At 40.5% G+C, this 20,670-nt stretch overlaps 1 protein-coding gene across 6 annotated transcripts in view; it reads left to right on the top strand.

The window, feature by feature from the left end:
• ELMOD1 (ELMO domain containing 1) overlaps positions 1 to 10,175 on the top strand; it is a 41,041-nt gene extending 30,866 nt beyond the window's left edge. For 3 of the 6 annotated variants that reach the window (XM_072326639.1, XM_072326644.1, XM_072326640.1), the window contains 6 exons: positions 1,022 to 1,155; positions 2,372 to 2,440; positions 2,735 to 2,758; positions 5,128 to 5,178; positions 6,389 to 6,522; positions 8,061 to 10,175. In XM_072326639.1, the coding sequence (XP_072182740.1) occupies positions 1,022 to 1,155; positions 2,372 to 2,440; positions 2,735 to 2,758; positions 5,128 to 5,178; positions 6,389 to 6,522; positions 8,061 to 8,233 (585 nt within the window). In that variant the 3' untranslated portion in view covers positions 8,234 to 10,175. The remainder of the gene's footprint in view (positions 1 to 1,021; positions 1,156 to 2,371; positions 2,441 to 2,734; positions 2,759 to 5,127; positions 5,179 to 6,388; positions 6,523 to 8,060) is intronic. The other 3 variants (XM_072326642.1, XM_072326641.1, XM_072326643.1) reach the window with 1 other exon arrangement.
• Positions 10,176 to 20,670: the final 10,495 nt, after the last annotated feature.

Here is a 20,670-nt window from a genome sequence, read left to right as displayed (position 1 = left end):
TTGCAAACTAAAATCATTAGAAGTTTTAACCTCCTAAAGGTACTTAATTTAAAATTCGGTTTGAATTGCTAAAATTAATACAGATTCAGAGTGGATTATTTGGAAATGTGCATACTGCTCTTTTCCTTGGGGAGGCTTCGTGTAACTGTGTCTTGAGGCCCTACTCACCAGCTATGGTTTATGGGGAATGCTTGATTCTCAATACACTTTAGAAAGCATGGATTTGTGATACAGCACATAAGATGTGCAGAAAGTTATGCATTTGTCAGGCAAGTCTATTTAGTCTGCTTTTAGGTGCCTAGCAACATGATATTTAAGCAATAAAGTGGCTGGGCCAGTGCAGCTAAGTGGATTTATTCCAGCTGAGGATCTGACTTCTTAAATCATTTTCTTGCTTTTTTTTTAATTTAATTTTTATGTGATATCAATGAATGATTCACCCCTCAGTTAAATATAGAGGTGGAATGTGCTATTCTTATATGGATTTTTGTTTTTATGTTTTCTGATCTGCTCTTTAACTCTGTGGTAGCCAAGTCAGCACTCTTGATTTATAACCCTTCTGGAGACTTGCAAAAGACACTGGGGATAAGATTGCTGCAGAGCCTCAGGGGCCTGAGGACTGATTGCTTGCCTCACTGCCTCTGATTTACAGCCAAGTTCCAGCTCATTCCCATCTCGGTGCTTAGGAGGCAGGCTCTAGTTTGAGGCACAGAGCATGAACAAAACACGTCCTTGTGTTGAGATGTTCAGGTTGGAAGGTCTTTGTAGGACTGAAACAGATACAGTATTTGAGAGCTGTTGGAGATTTTATTTATTTTATTTATTTTATTTTATTATTTATATTTTATTTATCTTTTTTTTTTCCCCTGGCTCTCCTCACACCCAGGAATTTCATTTGTTCTTATGCTCTGGTTGCTGGAATGGAAGTAAAATAATGTGAAAACTTACCTTGCTTTTAAGAGTAGAAAAAGTCATACTTATGTGTGGAGGTGTAATTATATTCTACCTGTGATCTTTCTAGTTATGGAAATGCTTGAAGCCCAATTCGCCACTGAAAGCTCGGATTTCGAAGCAGTGGTGTGAAATTGGTTTCCAAGGTGATGATCCTAAAACAGACTTTAGAGGGATGGGTCTCCTGGGCTTATATAACTTGGTGTAAGTATGCTTCTTTATAGATATATTTGTGTGTCAGAAGCTGTGACAAGTAGCATTATGTGCTGACTTTCTAGCAAGTCTGAAGAAATAACTTCTAAAAGCATTAGGGATTCCATACCAAAAACTTGAAAGAATATCTTCTGTCTCAGCTTTTAGGGAGAGGGGTTTCTCTTCTTGAATGGTTCTCCTTCTTACAGTATTCATCATTCAACAGGGTTACACCATTTGCCAAGATGTGTGTGTATATATAACCCTTTTTAATTTATCTGTGAAACAGTAAGTTAACACTCTCTTCCCACGAGAGAGTAACTGTAAAGTATGTTTTCAACAGTATCTACATCTCTTTAGGCAAAATGACCTGGAAGTGGGTGGATAAGAGGGTTATGTTACTGCTCATCTTTCTTGTTTTGGAATTCCATGCTGAATTCTTAGGCTAAACACTTGAAATGCAGCCACTGATGGCAGACTTCTGTAGTTGAAATACTTCTTAAATTTATTTCTGTACTCAAAATTACGCAACAAATTTACACAACTATTCCCTTCTGCCTTGTACAGGCCAGATGTTTGCTAACATCTGGGGCTGGAAATTTAAGAATCAATCAGGTTCTGCTATTTCCTTCAGCCAGTGTATCTACTGAAGGTAGTTACGTAACAATTTTAGCAGATGTTTTAACCCCCTCCCTATGAGAAGGAAGAAAAATACTTTCTGCTCTTACACAGTGAGAGAGAAAAAAATCACTGTTATGTCATTCTGTATCCAAGATCAGTGAAGGACATGAACTCTTGAACCTGGATTTGAACTCCCACTGGATAGGAATCCCGCCCACATATTTAATTTCACCGTCTCCTGTGATTACTTTTACCTCACTTAATGAATCTACCAGATCAAGAAGTCTGATCTGCTCCATCTTGAGCTCAGCAGCCAACGTATGCTAGCAGTAAGCAACAGATCTTATGTAGGGCAGGCATAAAGAGGAGTCTGCTAACCCATGCTCAACAGCAGCTCATGGAATTGCACTTGTCATTTGAGCCTGCTTTTATCTTTCTTTTTGTGGATCTGAGTTTAAAGAATTCCAGATGTTATATGCTACTCATACTGTATAATGCATGTAGTGACACTTAAAAGGGCTGGGGCTGGTGTGTGTGGATAGCTAGATTCTTAACATTTCTTTTGCTGTTTTTGTTAACATTTTACCCTAAACATATACATCTGCAGGTATTTCGCTGAATGGGACACTGAGGTAGCCCAACAAGTTCTTTCTGATTCTCTTCATCCTAAATACAGGTAATGCATGAGGCAAGCGAAGAGTAACTTGAGAGAATATTGTGCTGGCTATTGGACTGGGAAGGGTGCTGCGTGTTCTCTTGGTGGGGTATTGGCATGTGCTCTGTCTGTTTTCAAGTGCTGATCCTGAAAGCTGATCAAATTCAAGAGGCACACTTATATACTGAAATCTTCGAAAAAGTGAAACCTACTGTTAAATGTTTTCACTTAATTTATAATTTCAAGTGATTTCATACTTTTGTTTACCTTTGTGTTGTTTATTTTTTGTTTGTTTTTTGTCTTTTCATAATGAAGGGAAGTCACTAAGAAGGAAATAAGGTATTATTTTTTTTTTCTTTTCTCTTAGTTTTATGAGACTACATGTAAATAAGATCAAACCATACTGCACTGTGGAGTGTTATAAACTGAAAACCTTTCTTACAAAACCAAGAGAACCCCATTCCCTTTCTCCAAACACCATGGTGTTAACTCATTTATATGACTGTCCTGCACTGGGACCCTCTGAGCATGCTAATATATAAAGAATGAAACCAACTTTGCTTGCTGTACCTGGAGAACTCTGTTTCAAACATACTGAGTACCAAATTTAATCAACAGATTTTAGGTGAATTTTAAGTAGGGGTAGGAAATAGTAGGCAGTCCAAATATGCTCATACCAACTGTGACTGAACTGGTAATCAAAAGTAGCCTATGCCAAGCACTGGGTAGCACAGCTGAAAAAAACTCACTATGTTCTCCTTTTACTTATATTCACATACTTTGACTACCTTAGGTAGTGACTGGTCTAAGCTGCCTAGTTCAATGTCCTGACTTCTGAGATATCAGGTGCCAAAACAATTGTACAGTCTGTAAGATCTATTCAATAAGGACTAGGGGAATGGATGCCTCTGAGCCAGTGCAACAGAAATCAGTTGTCTCAAAATATTTTTTTTCCTTCTACCTGTAACCAGTAGTGTTAGATACCACTATAGCAGGTGCACGTGTGAATCTTGTAAAGCTTTTCATCTCATTATTTTGTAGTGAAGTCCCTAATGGTAATTCTGTGACAAAAAGCACTTGTAGGGTCAGACGGAATGGAAGCACAATAGACTCTGAGCTTTGATTTAAATCCTCACATTCAATTTGTCTGAGGCTTCTTTTTATATATTGGCATTCACTCTCTCACTATAAGCACCCCCCAGATTTGGTCTGCCCTTTATGTATTGTGCTGTGCATGGATGCTTTGTTAATGTATGCCGATGAACAGGGATTGTCATGAAGCTTAAAAAAAAAAAATAGACAAATTTTTGTTTAACTGAGCCCAGGACTTACATTGGAAATAGAACAATGCTGCACAAGTGATGAGTGTTCAGTGCTGGGCTGGGAATCCTGTGTTCTCCATTTCCATGTGTGATTACCAAGTCTTGCAGTGCTGCGTGAGCATGTGCAATTTTTATCCCTTGAAAGAGCATTCACTACAAGATGGATGCTGCTCATGGTGCCTGTGGTGTTTTCCTGGTGTGGTTGCTTAGCAGCAGTGCTGATTTCTGACCTGATAATGATCAATGTAGTTTCTATTTTTGTTGAACTACATTGCTTGTGCACATCCTAAGTGTGCTGCCTTTGTTAAACGTTTGCTTGGGGTTTCTCACTGATGTTATGCCATAACCTACAAAATGACTGCATTTGTTGAGAATAAGTATACATTGGTGTGTACTTACGCACCAAGCCACTTAGGATGCAAAGTTTTGTTCCCACTTACATAACGTGGTAACAGATTAGGATGGGTGTGAACCTCTCTGAATCTTTAATACTTAAAGGAAATATCTCTTAAACGCTATACTTGAGTGAAGTCCGGGGCACTGTTTTTAGTGTAATATAAACTCACTGTAGTTCAAGTATAGTCTAGGAAAGGCACATTCACATAGTTATCTATGATGTGCAGTCTAAAGCCTGAAAGGTCTGTGTTACTTTACTATGCCTAGACTCCCCCCAGACTCTAAATCTTAATCTGCTGGTGAGGGTCAGACCCTCATCTGCTTGTAGCTGGTGATAAATGCACAAGTTTCAGTTACTATATAGATACAGGTAAAGCCTGGTCAGTTAAATGTCAGCTCTTGGTCGCTGCATTGTATAGCTTTGTTTGAAATAAATTTAATTAAAAGGGGCTTCCCTAACTATTAAATTAAATAACAAAAAACATGGTCCCTTGCTTTTGGCTGTTGAGTGGCTTCTGGCTTGATTGGACATGACAAACATTCTTCTTATAGAAAGGTTTTGTTTGCCTCCAAGCAGATCACTTCTCCCACGATGATCATCTTGTACACCTTTGAGCATATGTAAAGCTAAATCAACTCATTTTCTTCTTTATATATATATATTTTTATTATTCTTGCATAGCTCAGACTTAGTTGGTGTGGGTCATCTTTGTGGTTAGCATAGAAAATAATTTACTAAGAGAGGTGATGCTGTCACATACTTTGTAATGATGACAAAGGATATCAGTGATACCACAAGGCAAGCTACCCATTTCAGTGTGTCCCTGTACCAACCCATTCAGTCAGAAATGGAGTTAAATTAGCAGTATCTATAGGAATAGAATACAGTCTGTGTTTGTTTAATGTTACAGTAGCAAATAAATGGAAAGGAAATATTTGTCTTCTAGCACTTCCTGGTAATATCTGGGTTTTATTTTATTTTTTTTCCAGCCAGTTCAGCAAAGTTGAATGGGAGAAGAAAAAGTTTGATAAGGCAATTGGGTAAGTTTAAAAGTCTTGTGTGTCTGTGGCAACTTTAAACTTAACTCTTATGGTGTGTATTTGAAGGAAACAGGGAGTGGTCTAGGCTATTTCTTTAAGGAATTTCCAGCACACATGCTAATATGCGTTGTCTTAACCACATCTTGATTTTAATCAAAGATTACCAGATAAACTTACTTTGAAGTACAAATTAGGAGTGGGCAAAATCTTGCAGCAAAGAAAAAGCTTTTTCTGTGTGCTATGAATAGTGCAGTTATAACTGACTGTTTAATTCTTCCTAGTATATAAATGGTCATGTCTCCTCTCTGTCAGAGACAGGTTTTAATCTGCTTTCAAGAAAGTATAATTACGAGTGTATCTGAGAATCTATAATACCTTATTTTAATGCTTGTATTTCACTGCTTTGTGGAATTTGCCATTAGGCCTTACATTGCAGCTAATTTACAGATTTACTTTTTTTACTCCTGGGACATATAAAACTAAATATGTTTCCTTTGCTTTCTTATTTTGGGAAATGGTCATTGCCAGAAATATTCAGTTCTTTAGACAGCAGGTTTACAAATGGAAAGACTTCTAATTGTAAATGTATTTTCCTTGTTGATCTCTTTGCAGGACAGAATTTTGCTTCATAGGTCAGATATTTTAATTCTCTTCCCAGCATGCTCTGATTTAGGTTTTTGCCTGTGTATCTAGTCCTCTGCTGACAAGAAGCTGGAAATGACTCAGCTGGGTTTCTCTCATGGGCTTTTTAGCCTTATGAGCGTCATTATGGAAATAATTGTCTGACCCTGATGTTCCCAATTGTGGGTTTTCAGTTGGGCCAAAAGGTTAAAGTAGTGAATATCAGGTCACCTTGAAGGCACAGCCACCATGTGGAGTGTTTATTTCATGTGAGAAGCAAGATCACGGACTCCTGGGTTATTTATTTGTTCCACAGGAATTAACATGTGCTGCTCCACTGAAAATGCTGGCACAGTGATGTAACTCCTGTTTTCACCATGTCTATATGTTTTGCTAGGGAGGCACTGCCATTAGAGGGTACAAAATAGATAGGATAAATGTTTTTCCAGTTTTTCACCCCCTCTGGAAGCTGCTGAGGGAGAGAATTAATACACTTCAGTATCGCACCATCTGCAGAGTCAGTGTCAGAGTTTCTTACAGCCTGTGGAAAGAAAACAAGCTCTCAACAAATACTTACTTGTTTTTACAGCTACTCATTTGCTATTGTGGGCATTAACATAACAGACCTTGCATATAACCTGCTTGTGAGCGGAGCTCTGAAGACCCATTTCTACAACGTTGCTCCAGAGGCACCGACGCTCACTCACTTTCAGCAGACCTTCTGTAAGTGGGGAGATGGGAAGGTGACTTGATCCATGTTCCTATTACTCTTATTTTGTCTACCCTTGCAGATAGCAGATTATAGCAAATCTGCTGACACAGTACAGATACTGTCATGCTGGTCTTGCTGTCCTATATTTGTGACCCAGTACTTAGTTGCAACGCTTGATACCACCGAACCAGGGAGTGAAACAAAGCACAAAAAACAAAAGTGCTTGAACTGTTGACCTTCCTACCTGCTTAAATTGATTTTAAGTAATAAAAAGAAAGAGCTTAAGCTTCTAAAGAGCCTCTAAAGATACTTCTCCCATAAATCCATCTTAGATATCTTCATTTAAATACAAATGTTTCCCTGCATCCCTCAGTAGACTTGTTTTTATCCAGCCCTCTCGGCTATATTCAAGCATTCCTTCTATAGCACAGACCTGATGTGCATCTTTGCCAGAAGGGTACAACAGCAAGCACCACATTTCTAATGGTTTTCAAAGTGCAATCAAGGAACGAATATCAAGAAGACAAGATGGGCTGATTTTCCTATTTATGATAATTCAGTGGCATGGTCAGCTAAAGTCTTTTGGAAACTGAGAGTTTTGGAGATGAAGATCTAATGTCTTACATTTTATTTAGTGATTTTTAAGGGTTTTTAACTGAGCTTTCTTTGAAAGAACCACCTCTTGGAATGAAACAGCCTCTGGCTGCTGGAGTATATAGATCCAAAGATGTGGGCATGGTGGTAATGAGTTGTCAATTGGTCTAGGTGATCTTAGAGGTTTTTTCCAGCTTTATGATTCTATGTGTTTAAGGTGCCTTTTGAATGGAGTTTCTCAAATTCATAATGAGAAACTTTGCAAACATACAGTGAAATTTAAGTTAGAAATATGCATGTGTATTTGTGGCTGACTATAATGAAGTAGAGGGAACTGGGTAAAACCAGCTAAGCCTCTTGTACAACAAACAGCATCACTTTCTGGACACACATAACCTGCATGTTTCACTGTATTGCAACGAGAGGTTACATATCCTCGATGGCTCATATAATCATAGAACCAAGAATGTAATCAGTATCATCTTCCCTGCTCATTAGTTTTATGTTTTAGTTGATTTAACATAGTTGAATGAAGTTAACAGCTCATCATCCATATATATGTCAGGATGCTTAATGAGTTCTTTTAACTACTGGAAGTTCTGCTGATGTTCATCGAACCTTGAGCTTGCTTCTAAGTCAGCTTTCTAAAAACCCTTCTTGAAATTAAGGAGGAATATTCACATTAAGTATCCAGCATGTGCAATGCCAATGCCATGGCAGCAAACTCTGCCAGTTCCTTTAGTTTGACAAGACATAAGTCATGTACATGCCTTATGCTGCAGCAGTCTTAAAGGTAGACATAGACTTATCCCTGCATAGTTCTGTGAGGTGCCAGACTTTGGTGATCAGAATTCTTTGTGCACGTCATAATTATGAACTGCCAGTTCTTTTTTGGTTTCATATGATTTTAAACGCTGCATTTCTCTTATAATGATTGTTAATTGTTCTTCTGTAGGCTACTTAATGCATGAATTCCACAAATTCTGGATTGAAGAGGATCCACTGGATATAATGGAGTTCAATCGCGTCAGAGAGAAATTTCACAAGCGAATCTTGAAACAGCTCCAGAACCCCGAGATGGCTCTGTGCCCTCACTTTGCTGCATCAGAAAGCTTAATCAATATGTAGTTATTCACGTGATTTTATTTGGAAACACTCTTTCACTCCTGTGTTAGATCACTGTTTAGACCATCACTAGCATACTGAATGACCATGGCAATTGTATGCATGTTTTTGGTGCAGTATTCATCTATTTTTGTCACAAGTACTAGATCCCCTTATGCTTCTCTTGGGGGATTTCTCATTTTAAATGGGTGCTCATATTGCGGCATTATGCGGTGTTACATTCTGAATTGATGTCTGGGTATCAGAGTTTTTCTATTTTTTTAGACTTTTCTCATAATTCAGCATCGAAAAATTGAATTGTATTTCTCTAGCTGTGTTTTGTATATGTGGAATATGTGGCTGGATCTTGTATTGTGAGAGCTTTTTAACTTCTTGGTATGTTTAAAGATAACTACTGGCATTTCAAGCGAAATATATGTTCGGACCTCGTCTAGGAGATAATATGTGTAACTTAATCTGATGTAGACAAACACATTAAAGTCCAATTTTCTCCATGCAGCCATATATGCTTAATGCAGAGATAATGAGGCTTACTAGATACAAGTTTCAGTAAGAAGTTTATGCAGAATTACAATCAGGCTCCACAGCTGCATGAATACCAAATGATCTGGTGATGCTCACATATTCCCAGGGAAGTGCAGTCACTCACAACTACTGAATACTGGTAGGGGCCAAAAATTGCACTGTCAGGTTGTCGGCACCAACACCACCATGCTGAAGCACAGTTTAAATTCCTGCACCTTTCTTTGGCTGTACAGGGTTTGGTATTCTGTGTCGCATGTTGGAAGGCGGCGATGTGATTTGATTACGTTGCGCTTGGTGAATTCAGAGGAGCAGAAATCAATATATTTTTTTGAACTACTCAAACTGTAGCTTTGGTTGTCAGTTCAGTTCATAAGGACTGGGAAAAATAATTGACTGGAAGGTTTAGAGAAAACCCACCCGAGTTTCCCAGACTACTTAAAAAACAAGAAATGGCAAACTGCATTTTTTTCTAAAATCAGAAATGAGTGAAAGTGTCTGACACTAAGAATGTGTAGCATATTGAACAGCATCTACCATGGCATTTCATACCCATGGTATTTTTTACCTTCTAAGCAAGCAATTTTAGTACTATATGTTTGTGTAAATCACTTGCATATGGAGATTAAACTTGGAGTAGTGTCCAACTACTTGTGAGTTATATGAATAAATCATATGTCATTCTAAATGGAAGCACTGTGGGTTTCATTTTGCAGACATGGAGTAATAGATAGAAGGGTTATGACACCTCTGTGGTATTTTCTTAGTCTGAAGAGTGATGTAAATTTACCTGGATCAGGTTTGTTACAGCAGTTCTAGTTACGGTGTGAAGGATTCCGTTTGTTTTAGCATTTCAAGTTATGGTGTCATCACAAAATAAATAAGCTTTGGACTTAAGCTCTCATTTCTTAGCTCAAATGTGAGGTGGGAATCAGGACTTTTCTGCAGGGCTAAGAAGCTGCATTCTTTGCAGACATAACAGAATCGTATAGGTGTTGCAATAAGTAGTGTTCTCTGATGACTTCAGAAATACAGCGCTGGAAATTATAGCTATTGCATATTTTGAATGAAAATACAATGAATAAAAAATGTGTTGAACTTGTAAATAATCTATGATAGCAACGCATCAAATATTGATGACTTTTTTATAGCTTTTGGAGCCTCTAATGTTTTCTTGCAACAGTTTTCATTCTTTCAAATCTTAGCCTCTCACCTTCTTTCCTTCCATGGCTCTCATACTCTCCTTCTTCAATACATTAATTAGTCTGCACTGGTTTATTTTTAATCTTCTGCATGGGAGTTAATGGAGCTGGCATGAAGGTCCCTGCCATCTTCTCACTGCTGTGATCTTCTCAATTGCCGTGCCCTGTCCCAAGTTGTCCCAAAGTGTCAACTTCAAATAAAATCAGCAAATGTCATCTGGCCCCATGTCAGATTGTGTCACTATAATGTAGCTGCTGTGGGTGATTTCTTCCCTGTCTTGCAGTGAGATGGGTTTAATGAAGCTATGTGTGAAGTTCCTTCTCCCGTTGAGCCCCTGCATGCTTGTGCCTATGGAGCTTATTTTACTGCCTATTCTTACGTCAGCTGTGACATCCTGGCTCTCCATGCCCTCGTCAGACCTGGGGTTAAGTGTCCCTGGTGACTGACAATGTGGCAGTGCCCCAGGATGAAACTTAAAACCTACAGTGGAAACATAAATGTTTATTTTAGAAGTTATCATTTATTCTACCATTGGAACATCTCCAAATTGTGACCTGTGAGGAACTGGTTACTGCTTTTGCTAGAGAGAGAATATTGGAAGAAATGGTAAAGAAACGAAGGTGTAAAAGGTTGTTTCAAGAAAGCACAAAGTATTTGCACTTACTGCAGGGAACAGAATTGGAGGGTTTAATTCAGAACAGGAAAGATTTACACTGAGTAATCTGAACAAGTTTCTCAGGCAGTTTTACCAGGCAAATTGTTTACATTGGCCTTGTCATGCAGCACGAGCGCATTAAAAAGGCAGAGCCACATTGTAATTATTATCAGCACTGACCAAAGCTGTCTGACCTGCCTGCCTATGCACCATGAGACTGCAATCAAGTTTGCACCAAGCAAAATGGCTTAAAATGATGGGAAGTCTAAGCTGCTCATTCACTTAATAACAAGATGAGATAATGTACCAATATTATGCAGAACATGCCTTGCTTTGGGTGGCCATATGAAAATAGCATCACCGGTGACACCACATTGTGTATGGTTTATCCCATTGCCTTATTCTACCAAATGTGAGTTTACCTTCTTGCCAGAGCTCCTTGGATAAGGTAGGTGGGCACCAACTCGTGGTCGGTAAGCTCTGAGTTCCTCCAGCCCCTGGAGCTGGGCTGTCACCTCAGGTAGGGGCTGTTCATGGGACTCATGGTCACAGTGGGGAGGAGAGCAAGTGCTGTTCTGCCTTCCTTTGGCTTTTTGGCTTGTAGCTTTTTTTTCCTCTGTAGAAAGAAGAACCATTTTTGCCCAGGTTCTTACCATCTCGTTTGGAAGGTATTTGTTCAAGTGCTGGTGGCAGTGTGTATCTATATGCTATTTATAGCACCTAAGAAAGTCCATTCATGCAATTATTCTTGGATAAATGTTTCTCCTGTCTGTCTCCTGACGATGGACTGGAAACTTTGCTGTGGTGTAAAGGCAATTAGTCTTCATTAATAGAATAGTAATATTTACAAACTTCTGTACCCACTTTATGGCCTGTGCTGTGTGCTCTACGTGGCACTGCTGGCTGAGGCTCACTGCTGCAAGTAGAGAATTGTTGGCACAGTTCTAGTTGAAATAAGTGCTTCTAGTTGGATCAGAAGATACATGAACATAGTGCTGATGCTTGGGTAAATGAAAGAGGTCTGCTGCTATTGAGCCAAACAATTGGTGGGAGCATAGTGAAGGTCTCCTTTATACAGTTGTATCATCAGTTCCTTCTTATTTCAGCTCTTCATGGACTCTGGTTAGCTTTTAGCATCCTGTTTGCTGACCTGTTCATTTCTGTCATAATTTGACCTGAGGTTTCAATCTGTGCACATGTGCGGTAAGCAGTTATTCCATGAGCAGGGTATTGCCAATTGGAGTTGCTCCTGTGTGAACTCTAGAGGGAACTTCAGCCTGCAGCTTTGCCACCTGGACAGACTGACTGAGGTAGGAGTCAGTTACAGGCTGTAACTGTAATCCCATGCAGTTTTATCAGTGCTAACTTCACCTGTTTGGCAGATGCTTTGGGGATATATGAGATCTCTCTGTATACTTCTCTCTGCCCTACAGTTGGCTCTTGATGTGATCAACATATGACCATCTGAGCACTGTAGTTCTCTGAGAATGGCTCTCATGATCTTTGATTTCCAGGTAACTGCCCTGTTTTCTCTGTAGCCTGCAACCAGCTTGACTTTCACTCCTCACCCGGATTTTTGTCCAAAATTTTGCACTAATGGATCTTCCAGGCCACGCTGAGAAAAACAAAATGTCTCTTCTCTGTACATTTGCACTGATAACGTGGTGCAGCTAAAAATCACATGAATTATTAAAATAGATGTTTTGCAGAAAACAATCCTGAAAAAAGATAAGAAAATGAATTATTCATTGTTTTCCTTGGTTTGCAGCAGTGCAGGTTTTCTATGAGACTTGCCAAAGATTAGACAGGAGTCTTCCAACAAGATCATGTAGAAATATAGCAGAATTGGCTTTGCACGTTCCCCTGTGAACAGCACACAGAGAAATCAGGTCATTACTTATTCTAGTAAAGGAAACTGTTCTCTATGTAGAGCTATAATTAGACAAGGAGATTTAGCTATAAAGCCTCTGAGCAAGAACCGAGTACAGCAGCTTAGATCATAATGAACTATGGGGAATGGCAGAGGATTTATTTTCTGTGGTGTTGTGTTCTTAGACCTGTGCTCTATTGCACCGAAGGACTGTAAAACCATGTAACTAGAAGAGTTCTGTGCCCCAAAACGCTTATGGTGTGAAACAAAGGTGAGCAAGACGAGAGCATTGGGTTAGCACCTATGAGCACAGCTGCCAACTCTGCAGACCAGAGTGAAACAAAAGGAGCTGGAGAATGGGACACAGCTGTGTGCTTATGGACTCCTTTTCCCAATTGCAGAGGCAAACATGAAGACAGCACATAGAGATGACTGTGAAATACCAAACCAATGGACAACAGAGCACGGTTTTGTAACATGCTATAAATTAGGACAGATATATCCCTGGTGGATACAACATATCTGGGAAGGTCCTTGAAAGAAAATGCAATGTATATGTTGAAGGAAGAATTCATAAAGGAGTGGGTCCAGACTTGCAGATGTGGGATCAGGAAAGCCACAGCACAGGCAGAACTGAACTTTGTAAAGGAAGTTAAAAACAATATGAAGGCATTCTACAGGGACAGTGGCCAGAAGAGATAGGACAAAGTGAGTGTACATCCTTTGGTAAATGTAAAAGGAGAGCTGGCTTCAGTAGATGAGGAGAAAGCTGAAGTACTGAATGAGTTCTTCACCTCAGCCTTCACTGACAGCCAAGTCTCTAATATTTCTCACCTGTGTCCAGATCTGGGGCCCCTGGGGAGGGTCTGGAGGAGGGCCACGAAGATTATCAGAGGGCTGGTGCACCTCCCCTACAAAGACAGGGTGAGGGAGCTAGGGAGCTCGGCTTGATCAGCCTGGAGAAGGCTGTGGATTGACCTCATTGCAGCCTTACAGTAACCAAAGGGAACCTACAAACAGGAGTGGAGCCAACTCTTTCAAAAGGTAGGTAATAACAGGACAAGGGGAAATGATTTTAAGTTGAAGGAGGGAAGATTTATGTTGGTTTGGGGAAGTTCTTTACTATGAGAGTGGTGAGATGCTGACACGGGCTGCCCAGAGAGACTGTGAGCACCCTGTCCCTGGAAGTGTTCAAGGCCAGGTTGGATGGGGCCCTGGGCAGCCTGGTCTAGTATTAAATGTGGAGTTTGTCAGGGGTTGGAGCTTGATGATCCTTGAGGTCCCTTCCAGCCCAAGCCATTCTCTGATGATTCTATGATTCTGTGAACTAGGAATGGTCAGGCTGACACAGAGAGCACTGTAAGGGCTATGTGCCAGCGTCCTGAATAGATCTGAACATGACAGTACTGCTTGTATTTTTCTCAGGGGCTGAGAAATTGAGAATAACTTGGGGCAAGTTTTACTGCTAGAGATGAATAGGAAAGGCTGTGCTTCTTAAGAGAGACCAGCCACAAACTATTAACAAACTGTAGGCACAGCCAAATGTAAAAATTTGTAGAGAGTGGAGTAAGGAAGCTGAGCAACTTGGAACTGTATTAAGGTTAAAAGTTTAGAGCAGAGAGGACATTCTGATAGTTCTTTATACTTCACATCCTATTGTGTCAATAGGATGTGAGCCTAACCTAACCAATGAGAACGGCATGTGTTCTGCACCTTCTGCCACAGACCTCTCAGCCTGAGGCAGCCCATGGAATTTGTCTGCTTTTCCTGGGTGGAGCTTCCCCTACTTTGACATGGCAGAGGAGAATGCCAAGTAGAAGGATGTAGTTATCAGCCTCTCTCTGTCAGGGATTTTTATGATGCTGATTTGGTTCTGAATAGTCTCACACGTTTCTTTGGACAGTTGCGATCATCCATCCATCATTTGCCTCTTCACTTTCTCTCATTTAACCATTCACATTGGTTTATTAGTTTTAATTTAAGCCAGTGCACATACACTTCTCTTTGGTTTTCATCTGTCTGGCCCACTGACCCTTCAACTTCTCTTCCTTTCACCCTCTGTTGCATACTTTTGGCAGACAGCCATTTTGTGGAAGATACGAGTGTTCCTCCCTCTACCTCTGGGGCCAAAAAGGAGTAGGAAAAGAACTTAGGGAGCAGAGGTCTGTACAGGCACCATCCCATTTAGTAAAGCCTCCTCCTTGCATTCTGCCCTGCCCCAGCTCACAGGGTGCTGCTGTGACACTGGGGACAGGAAGGTTGCTCTTAGTTTGGCCATCTCAAGGCTGCTGCCTCCAACTGTTTCACTTCTTACACAAAGGCTGTAGAGAAGAGGCATGAGTGTATGGATGTATTAGGAAAGCAGGCCTTCTCCAGCTCTGCTACTAGTACTAGTAGCTCTACTACACAGGAATGTTCTGCCCCTAAAGCACAGTCTGACTCTCAACAGGCTCTTTCCATGGAGAATCAGCCTCTCCTGACTCAAGGAATGGATCTTATCTGTATTATTTTGTTTCATGACTGAGGTCAGCCTCAGTTAAAGTTGTACCTGCCTGCTGTGCAATGTAAATTTACAGATTTGGCCAGAAACAGTAAAATCAGCAAAAGCAAAGAATAGGGCACCCTGGCTCTCAGCAGAGTTATAGTCCTAGTGTTCTCCTTTCATCTGCTGGATGAAAAGGCAGGTCTGAGGGAGCTGTGAACATCAACTACCTACTGAGTGGGTCAGAAAGTCTCCCTTGATCAGTGATGTGAGTGCCCTTATGTTAAAAACTACCCTAGGTGTTCGTATCCTGGAAGACTATTTGAAAAACCAGGCAGTGACTCTGTCAGCATGTAGAAATAAATACCAGCACTTCTGGAGTACTAAACTCTTTTCTAATTCCAGTAAAGATCCAAAAGCGACAGTGAGGTCATTTGGAAACCCGCAGCAATTCAAATCATTTTGGAGCTGCCTGAACAGCAAATGATAGAGATGAATACTGGCACTTCAGTGTTTTATTCTATATTCTTAATTTGCACTTACACATGAAAATTAAACAACTCTGACTATCAGCAGTATCTTTTGTGATACTCTTATATTTATTTTAGATGTGTATAATCACTGTCTATGAGCCTCATGCATAATGATAATTAACTTCTACACCACAGTACTATTCCATTATTTTTCAAGTATAGCAGCGACAGCTCATAGACGTTTGAGTGATGGGAGTTAGAGACCCCCTCCCTCACAGAAAAGAACTGTCTTTTGGTCAGAGAATTGTAGGAGGCAGTTCAGCAAACATCATTTGAATTAGGTCATCTGTGATGCTACTGAAAATTCAAACAACACTATAAAAATAATCTCAAATGCCTAAAATTTAGAGAGACTGATGAGAATGTAACTTTTTTCTTTCTTTCTTTCTTTATTTCTTTTTTTACAAGATCATGTTCTCAACTAAAAAAAGGAGAATGTGAAATACCCATAGGCACACAGAAACTAGGAGTGATGTGTTACCTGCATGTGCATTGGGACTTCTACATCACAGTATAATAAAATCTATTTGAAATTGAGGCTAATAAATTAAGTGAAATAAGAGAGAGATAGAGAGAGAAAGAGGTTTCTGAAGACCAAGAAGCCTACCTTGAAACTGAAGGCACCATGGCTTGGAAGCACACCCACACCTTCTGCCAAGCAGTGAGTGAGAGAGCAAGCGTCACTTCCATGACATGTTTCTCTTTCTGACCATGAGGTCCTCTGGGACGTGTAGTTCTTCTTTGTGCTCCACATGATGTTATGATGTGGAATACCAATAGCAAAAATTACAAAATCATGACAAAAGCAGTGAGTGTTATTCCATTAGAACGTGGGAGAGCGCTGAATCCTCAGTTTCTCCTTCTCTGTTTCAGCCCTTAGAGATCCATTTCAAAACAACAACAAGCAACTGGGACTTCTTTTAGAGCCAAGTACCGTGTTTTGTAGTTGGTGAGTAAAACTTTTGGGAAGGATTTTCTAGGATCTTAATTTATCAACTCTAACAGCCACACCTCTGTCATAGCTGAAGTTTGTGTTACTCAGTACACATAACACATGGAAAACACTGCCTTGCGACGCTTAATGCTGTTATGTCATCATTCTGCAATATTTGAAATCTGAACATTAAACAATGCATCGAAGTAAGAATTTAGACCCTCCAGGCAGAGGGCACAGCTTCCTCTGTTCAATATCTGGTACGTTTCTCATTTTCTAACGACAATGAGCTAACCATCTTGCAGAAGCCTTCAAAGAATTTTGTCTTTTTACTTGTTTCTTTGACCCACGTCCTTACCTGCTCCATCCATCCAAGGCCGCACTACCGCGTAGGCTAGAGGAGCGTCGTTTCAGCACCCTGGACAGCGCCAGCGGCCGCGGCGGAGGGCGGCGCTGCTGCTCAGCGCTGTCGGCTCCGGCGAGCAGCGCAAGGAATCACCTCCCCTGCCAGCAGCCCGTCTTTCTCCTGTCTACGCTCTTGTTTCAGACTCTTCCTGCTAACTGATTGTTGTGACAATACAAATCACTATTTATGCTTGAGTTTCTAGTGAAAAACAGACTATGGCAATCACACCGAGGCTGTGCCCCTTCAGGTGTTTGTTACGATATTGGGAGATTTTCATTCATTCATGTTCTCCCCACCGTGGAGAAAGACTCCCATGCTTCAAGGCCTCAGGAGGTCCAAATAGGTTGCATCAGCCTGGAGGGAATGAAAGTTCCGTAGCATCTGCCTTACCTGAGACAGACATTTTCCATGCAGACAAACACTGCTCCAAGTCACAGAAACACTTCCTGAATTCCACTGAGAAAAATGCAGACCGACCTATTCACCTCCACATTGTTATCTCATGGAGGCAAACTGCAGCAACTTTCTATCAGCATTCTTCTCCATTTTAAAATATATTCCTATTCTTTGAGCTGTCTGGGGGCTGCAACCTTCTAAGAACTGTATGAGGGGGAGCTTTTGTTACTTGCTGTAGTGGCACGAGAGGTGGTATCTCTTTCTAGGTTAGGGTTTCTACTCTGGTTTGACCAACCAGTTCTTCAAAACTTTGACAGCATATTTTGATATTGGTAGTTTCACATCTCTCAACAGTATAACATAGTTTTCAACTGTATCCCATCCTGTATCTGTCAGGCTTCAAGAAAACCACATGGAAAATTTCTTTGCTAATGTTCAAACCCATTGTTTGTTTGTTTGTTTTGCATGGAGAAGATTTTATTGCTTTCTCCTTTGCTGCTATGTTATGTGTATTTAAAGGCTGTTATATCTTTTAATAATTTACTTTCATTTGGCCTGGTCCCATCCCCATTGACGTTTCCACTGCCCTGTGCTGAGGCTTCCATTGGCTGTCCCTGACATGCTCTGCTCCTTGGATCAGGTGGTGGGAAGAGCCCCAGCTTCCAAGCCCTGCCCTGCTGGGTTAAGGAGCCTCCATAGAATCATAGAATTGTAGAATGGCTTGGGTAGGAAGGGACCTCAAGGATCATCAAGTTCCAATTTCCCTGCAGGGTTGTCAACTGCTAGATCAAGTACTGGATCAAGTTGCTCAGGGCCCCATCCAATCCAGCCTTAAAAGCCTCCAGGGATGGGGCATTCTTGGCTTCTCTGGGCAATCCATTCCAGCACTTCACCCACTATCTCAGTAAAAATCTTCCCAACATCCAATCTAAATATCCCTTCCTTTAGTTTAAAACTATTCCCCATTGACCTATCACTATCTCACCTTGAAAAATGTTGGTTTCCCTCCTGCTTATAAACTCTCTTTAAATATTGTAAGGCTGCAATGACATCTTCCTGCAGCCTTCTCTTTTCCAGGCTGAACAAGCCCAGTTCCTTCAGCCAGTTCCATAGTGCTCTGATGACAGGTAAACTACAAGCAATAAATCTTCAGAATACCTTTTCAGTGCTTACAGTCTGTTGCTTAACAGTCCCGTGGAGCCAACAAGCCTATCTCATATTTAACAGCTCTTGATAGAATTTTTTTCTTCCACAGATTTGTCTAAACATTTTAAAATATATCTGTACTGTTTTCTTTCAGAACATCTTGTACTTATGAATTTTACAGTTTAGTTTTGCTCATTGGAATGCCTTTCTTTATTTATATTTATTTGAGGGACAGAGAAAGCATGAATAGCCAGCCCAAACGGCCTTATTCGTTACTATTCTTATCCTTCCTTCAGTCATCTTTGTTTCCTAGCTGAGAAGACCTCATCTGCTTCATTTATTCTCAGAGAAAAGTTGTCACAATGTATTTCATTGTTACTATTTTTCCTTTCTGCAATTTTTCCAACACTGAGAATGGAGTTGCTGTGATCAGGGAGCTCTTTGAATTAAGACCTGTGTCCTTCCTCTGTACCTCTATCTGCCATGCTCATTACTTTGTGTGTTGAAGGCATTTTCTCCTTATGTGGCCTATTTCACCTTTGTCAATCTTGAATGCTATCCACCATTTTCTTACTTATCATTTGCCATTGAGACAACACTGTAACTCTTTTATACGACATTTGTGCCACCAGCAAATATTGCAGTCTTCCTATTTATCTCCTGTTCATGTAAATATGCTAAACAATGCGGTCTCATCTGGATCTCCCTCCGCTAGGCAATTTCATGGTTCATTCCCACTTCCTTTCTGTCTTGCAGACAGTTAAAGGGAGAACTTTTCCTTCTGTGTCAGGAAAGTTTGGGTTTTCTTAAGTGTATTGATCAGTTCACTTCCACTGACATGTTCACAGAAAGTACAGTTTCCCTCTGGTGAAGCCTTGCTCTTTTTTTTCACTCATATACCTATGAATTCTATACATTCTCTGCATGAGGGTTTAGGTTTTTTTGTCCGTCTGTTTTTTGGTTGGTTGGTTGGTTGGTTGGCCAATATGGAAATGAAACTTGCTGGACTGTAAGTCTCCAGCTTTCCTTTGCAGTCCTCTTAAAAACTGATCTTGAGTATGTCACCTTCTATTCCTCTGGTACCAGTCTCACACAAGCAATAAATTACACTCCACATAAACTAGACAGGCAATTTCATATCTGAGTTCCTCAAAAATCACTGACTGAACATCATCTGCTCCTTGTGATATATGATAGTTCAGTCTATTGACTTCTGATTCATCAGCTGAGACCACTTCTCCAACTCATCATCTGCAGATAAGTTCTAGCGTGGAAAACCTCCTAAGCCTCTCCACAGTGAGCACTGCTGCAGATAATTAATATACCATTCCTGGAGAAAACCAGTGTTATCTGAGCACTCCTTTACCTACTCTTTGTAGACCCTGCAGTCTCTGTGGCAGCTTTTCTCTTTCTGTTGTCTTTTATTGGTAGTTCAGGAGGGAACAATCCTAGGCTGAAAAACCTAAGGCTTAGAGTTTTCAGTGCTTGTTAGCTTCTGATTTCACTTTGTTTTATACCATTAAGTAACAGAAACGCATTCAAAAAAATATTGGACTACATTTGAAGTTAGAATCACAGACTCATTTGAGTTGAAAGGGACTGACAACGGCCATCTAGTCCAATCCCCCTGCAGTGAACAGGGACAACTACAGCTCAATCAGGTTGTCCAGAGTCTGGTCCAGCTTAATCTTGAATGTCTCCAAGGACATCTGATGTAAGCAGACTCAGATCCACAAAAGTCCACCAGGAAAATGGCCAGCAGCAGGAGGGAGCTGGCCTTACCTATCCTACCTGACAAACTTGGACTAGTCTTGCTGTAAATGGCAGCCAACAGCAAAGCTATGCTGCAAATACTTTTAAGATGATGTCTTCTGCTTTCAGATACACAAGCAGATTTCTGTGGGCAAGAAGCTGAACAGCAAAATGGCAGAATACTGCAGGGAAAAGAGGTGCATGCAAAATCCATTCTAGATTATTTATTGCTCAGCTTGTTCCATAGTTCTGACTAAAAAATTATGTTGCTCCCATCAAATACCTTTTAGCATTCACCTATTCACAGCAGTGCACCAAAACTGTGTGCCACTGCCATGAGGCCCAAAGATAAAAGCCACTGCCTGGATTCTGGGCAGGGAGAAGTACTTTAGAGATGAATAAAATGGTCATTTGGAGGAGAGACACAGAGCTTTGTCTGCTCTCCTGGGGACACAAAGAGGCACACATACAAAGCCAATGGATGAACAGTCTCAGGTTGAACTAGCAGAGATTTAGGATGGATATTAAGAATTTCTTCATG

The sequence above is a fragment of the Excalfactoria chinensis genome, chromosome 1 (genome assembly GCF_039878825.1).
Source record: "Excalfactoria chinensis isolate bCotChi1 chromosome 1, bCotChi1.hap2, whole genome shotgun sequence".
NCBI classification, from domain to species: Eukaryota; Metazoa; Chordata; class Aves; order Galliformes; family Phasianidae; genus Excalfactoria; species Excalfactoria chinensis.
Note: the sequence above shows the minus strand (reverse complement) of the source record. Positions and strands in the feature narration are given on the sequence as shown.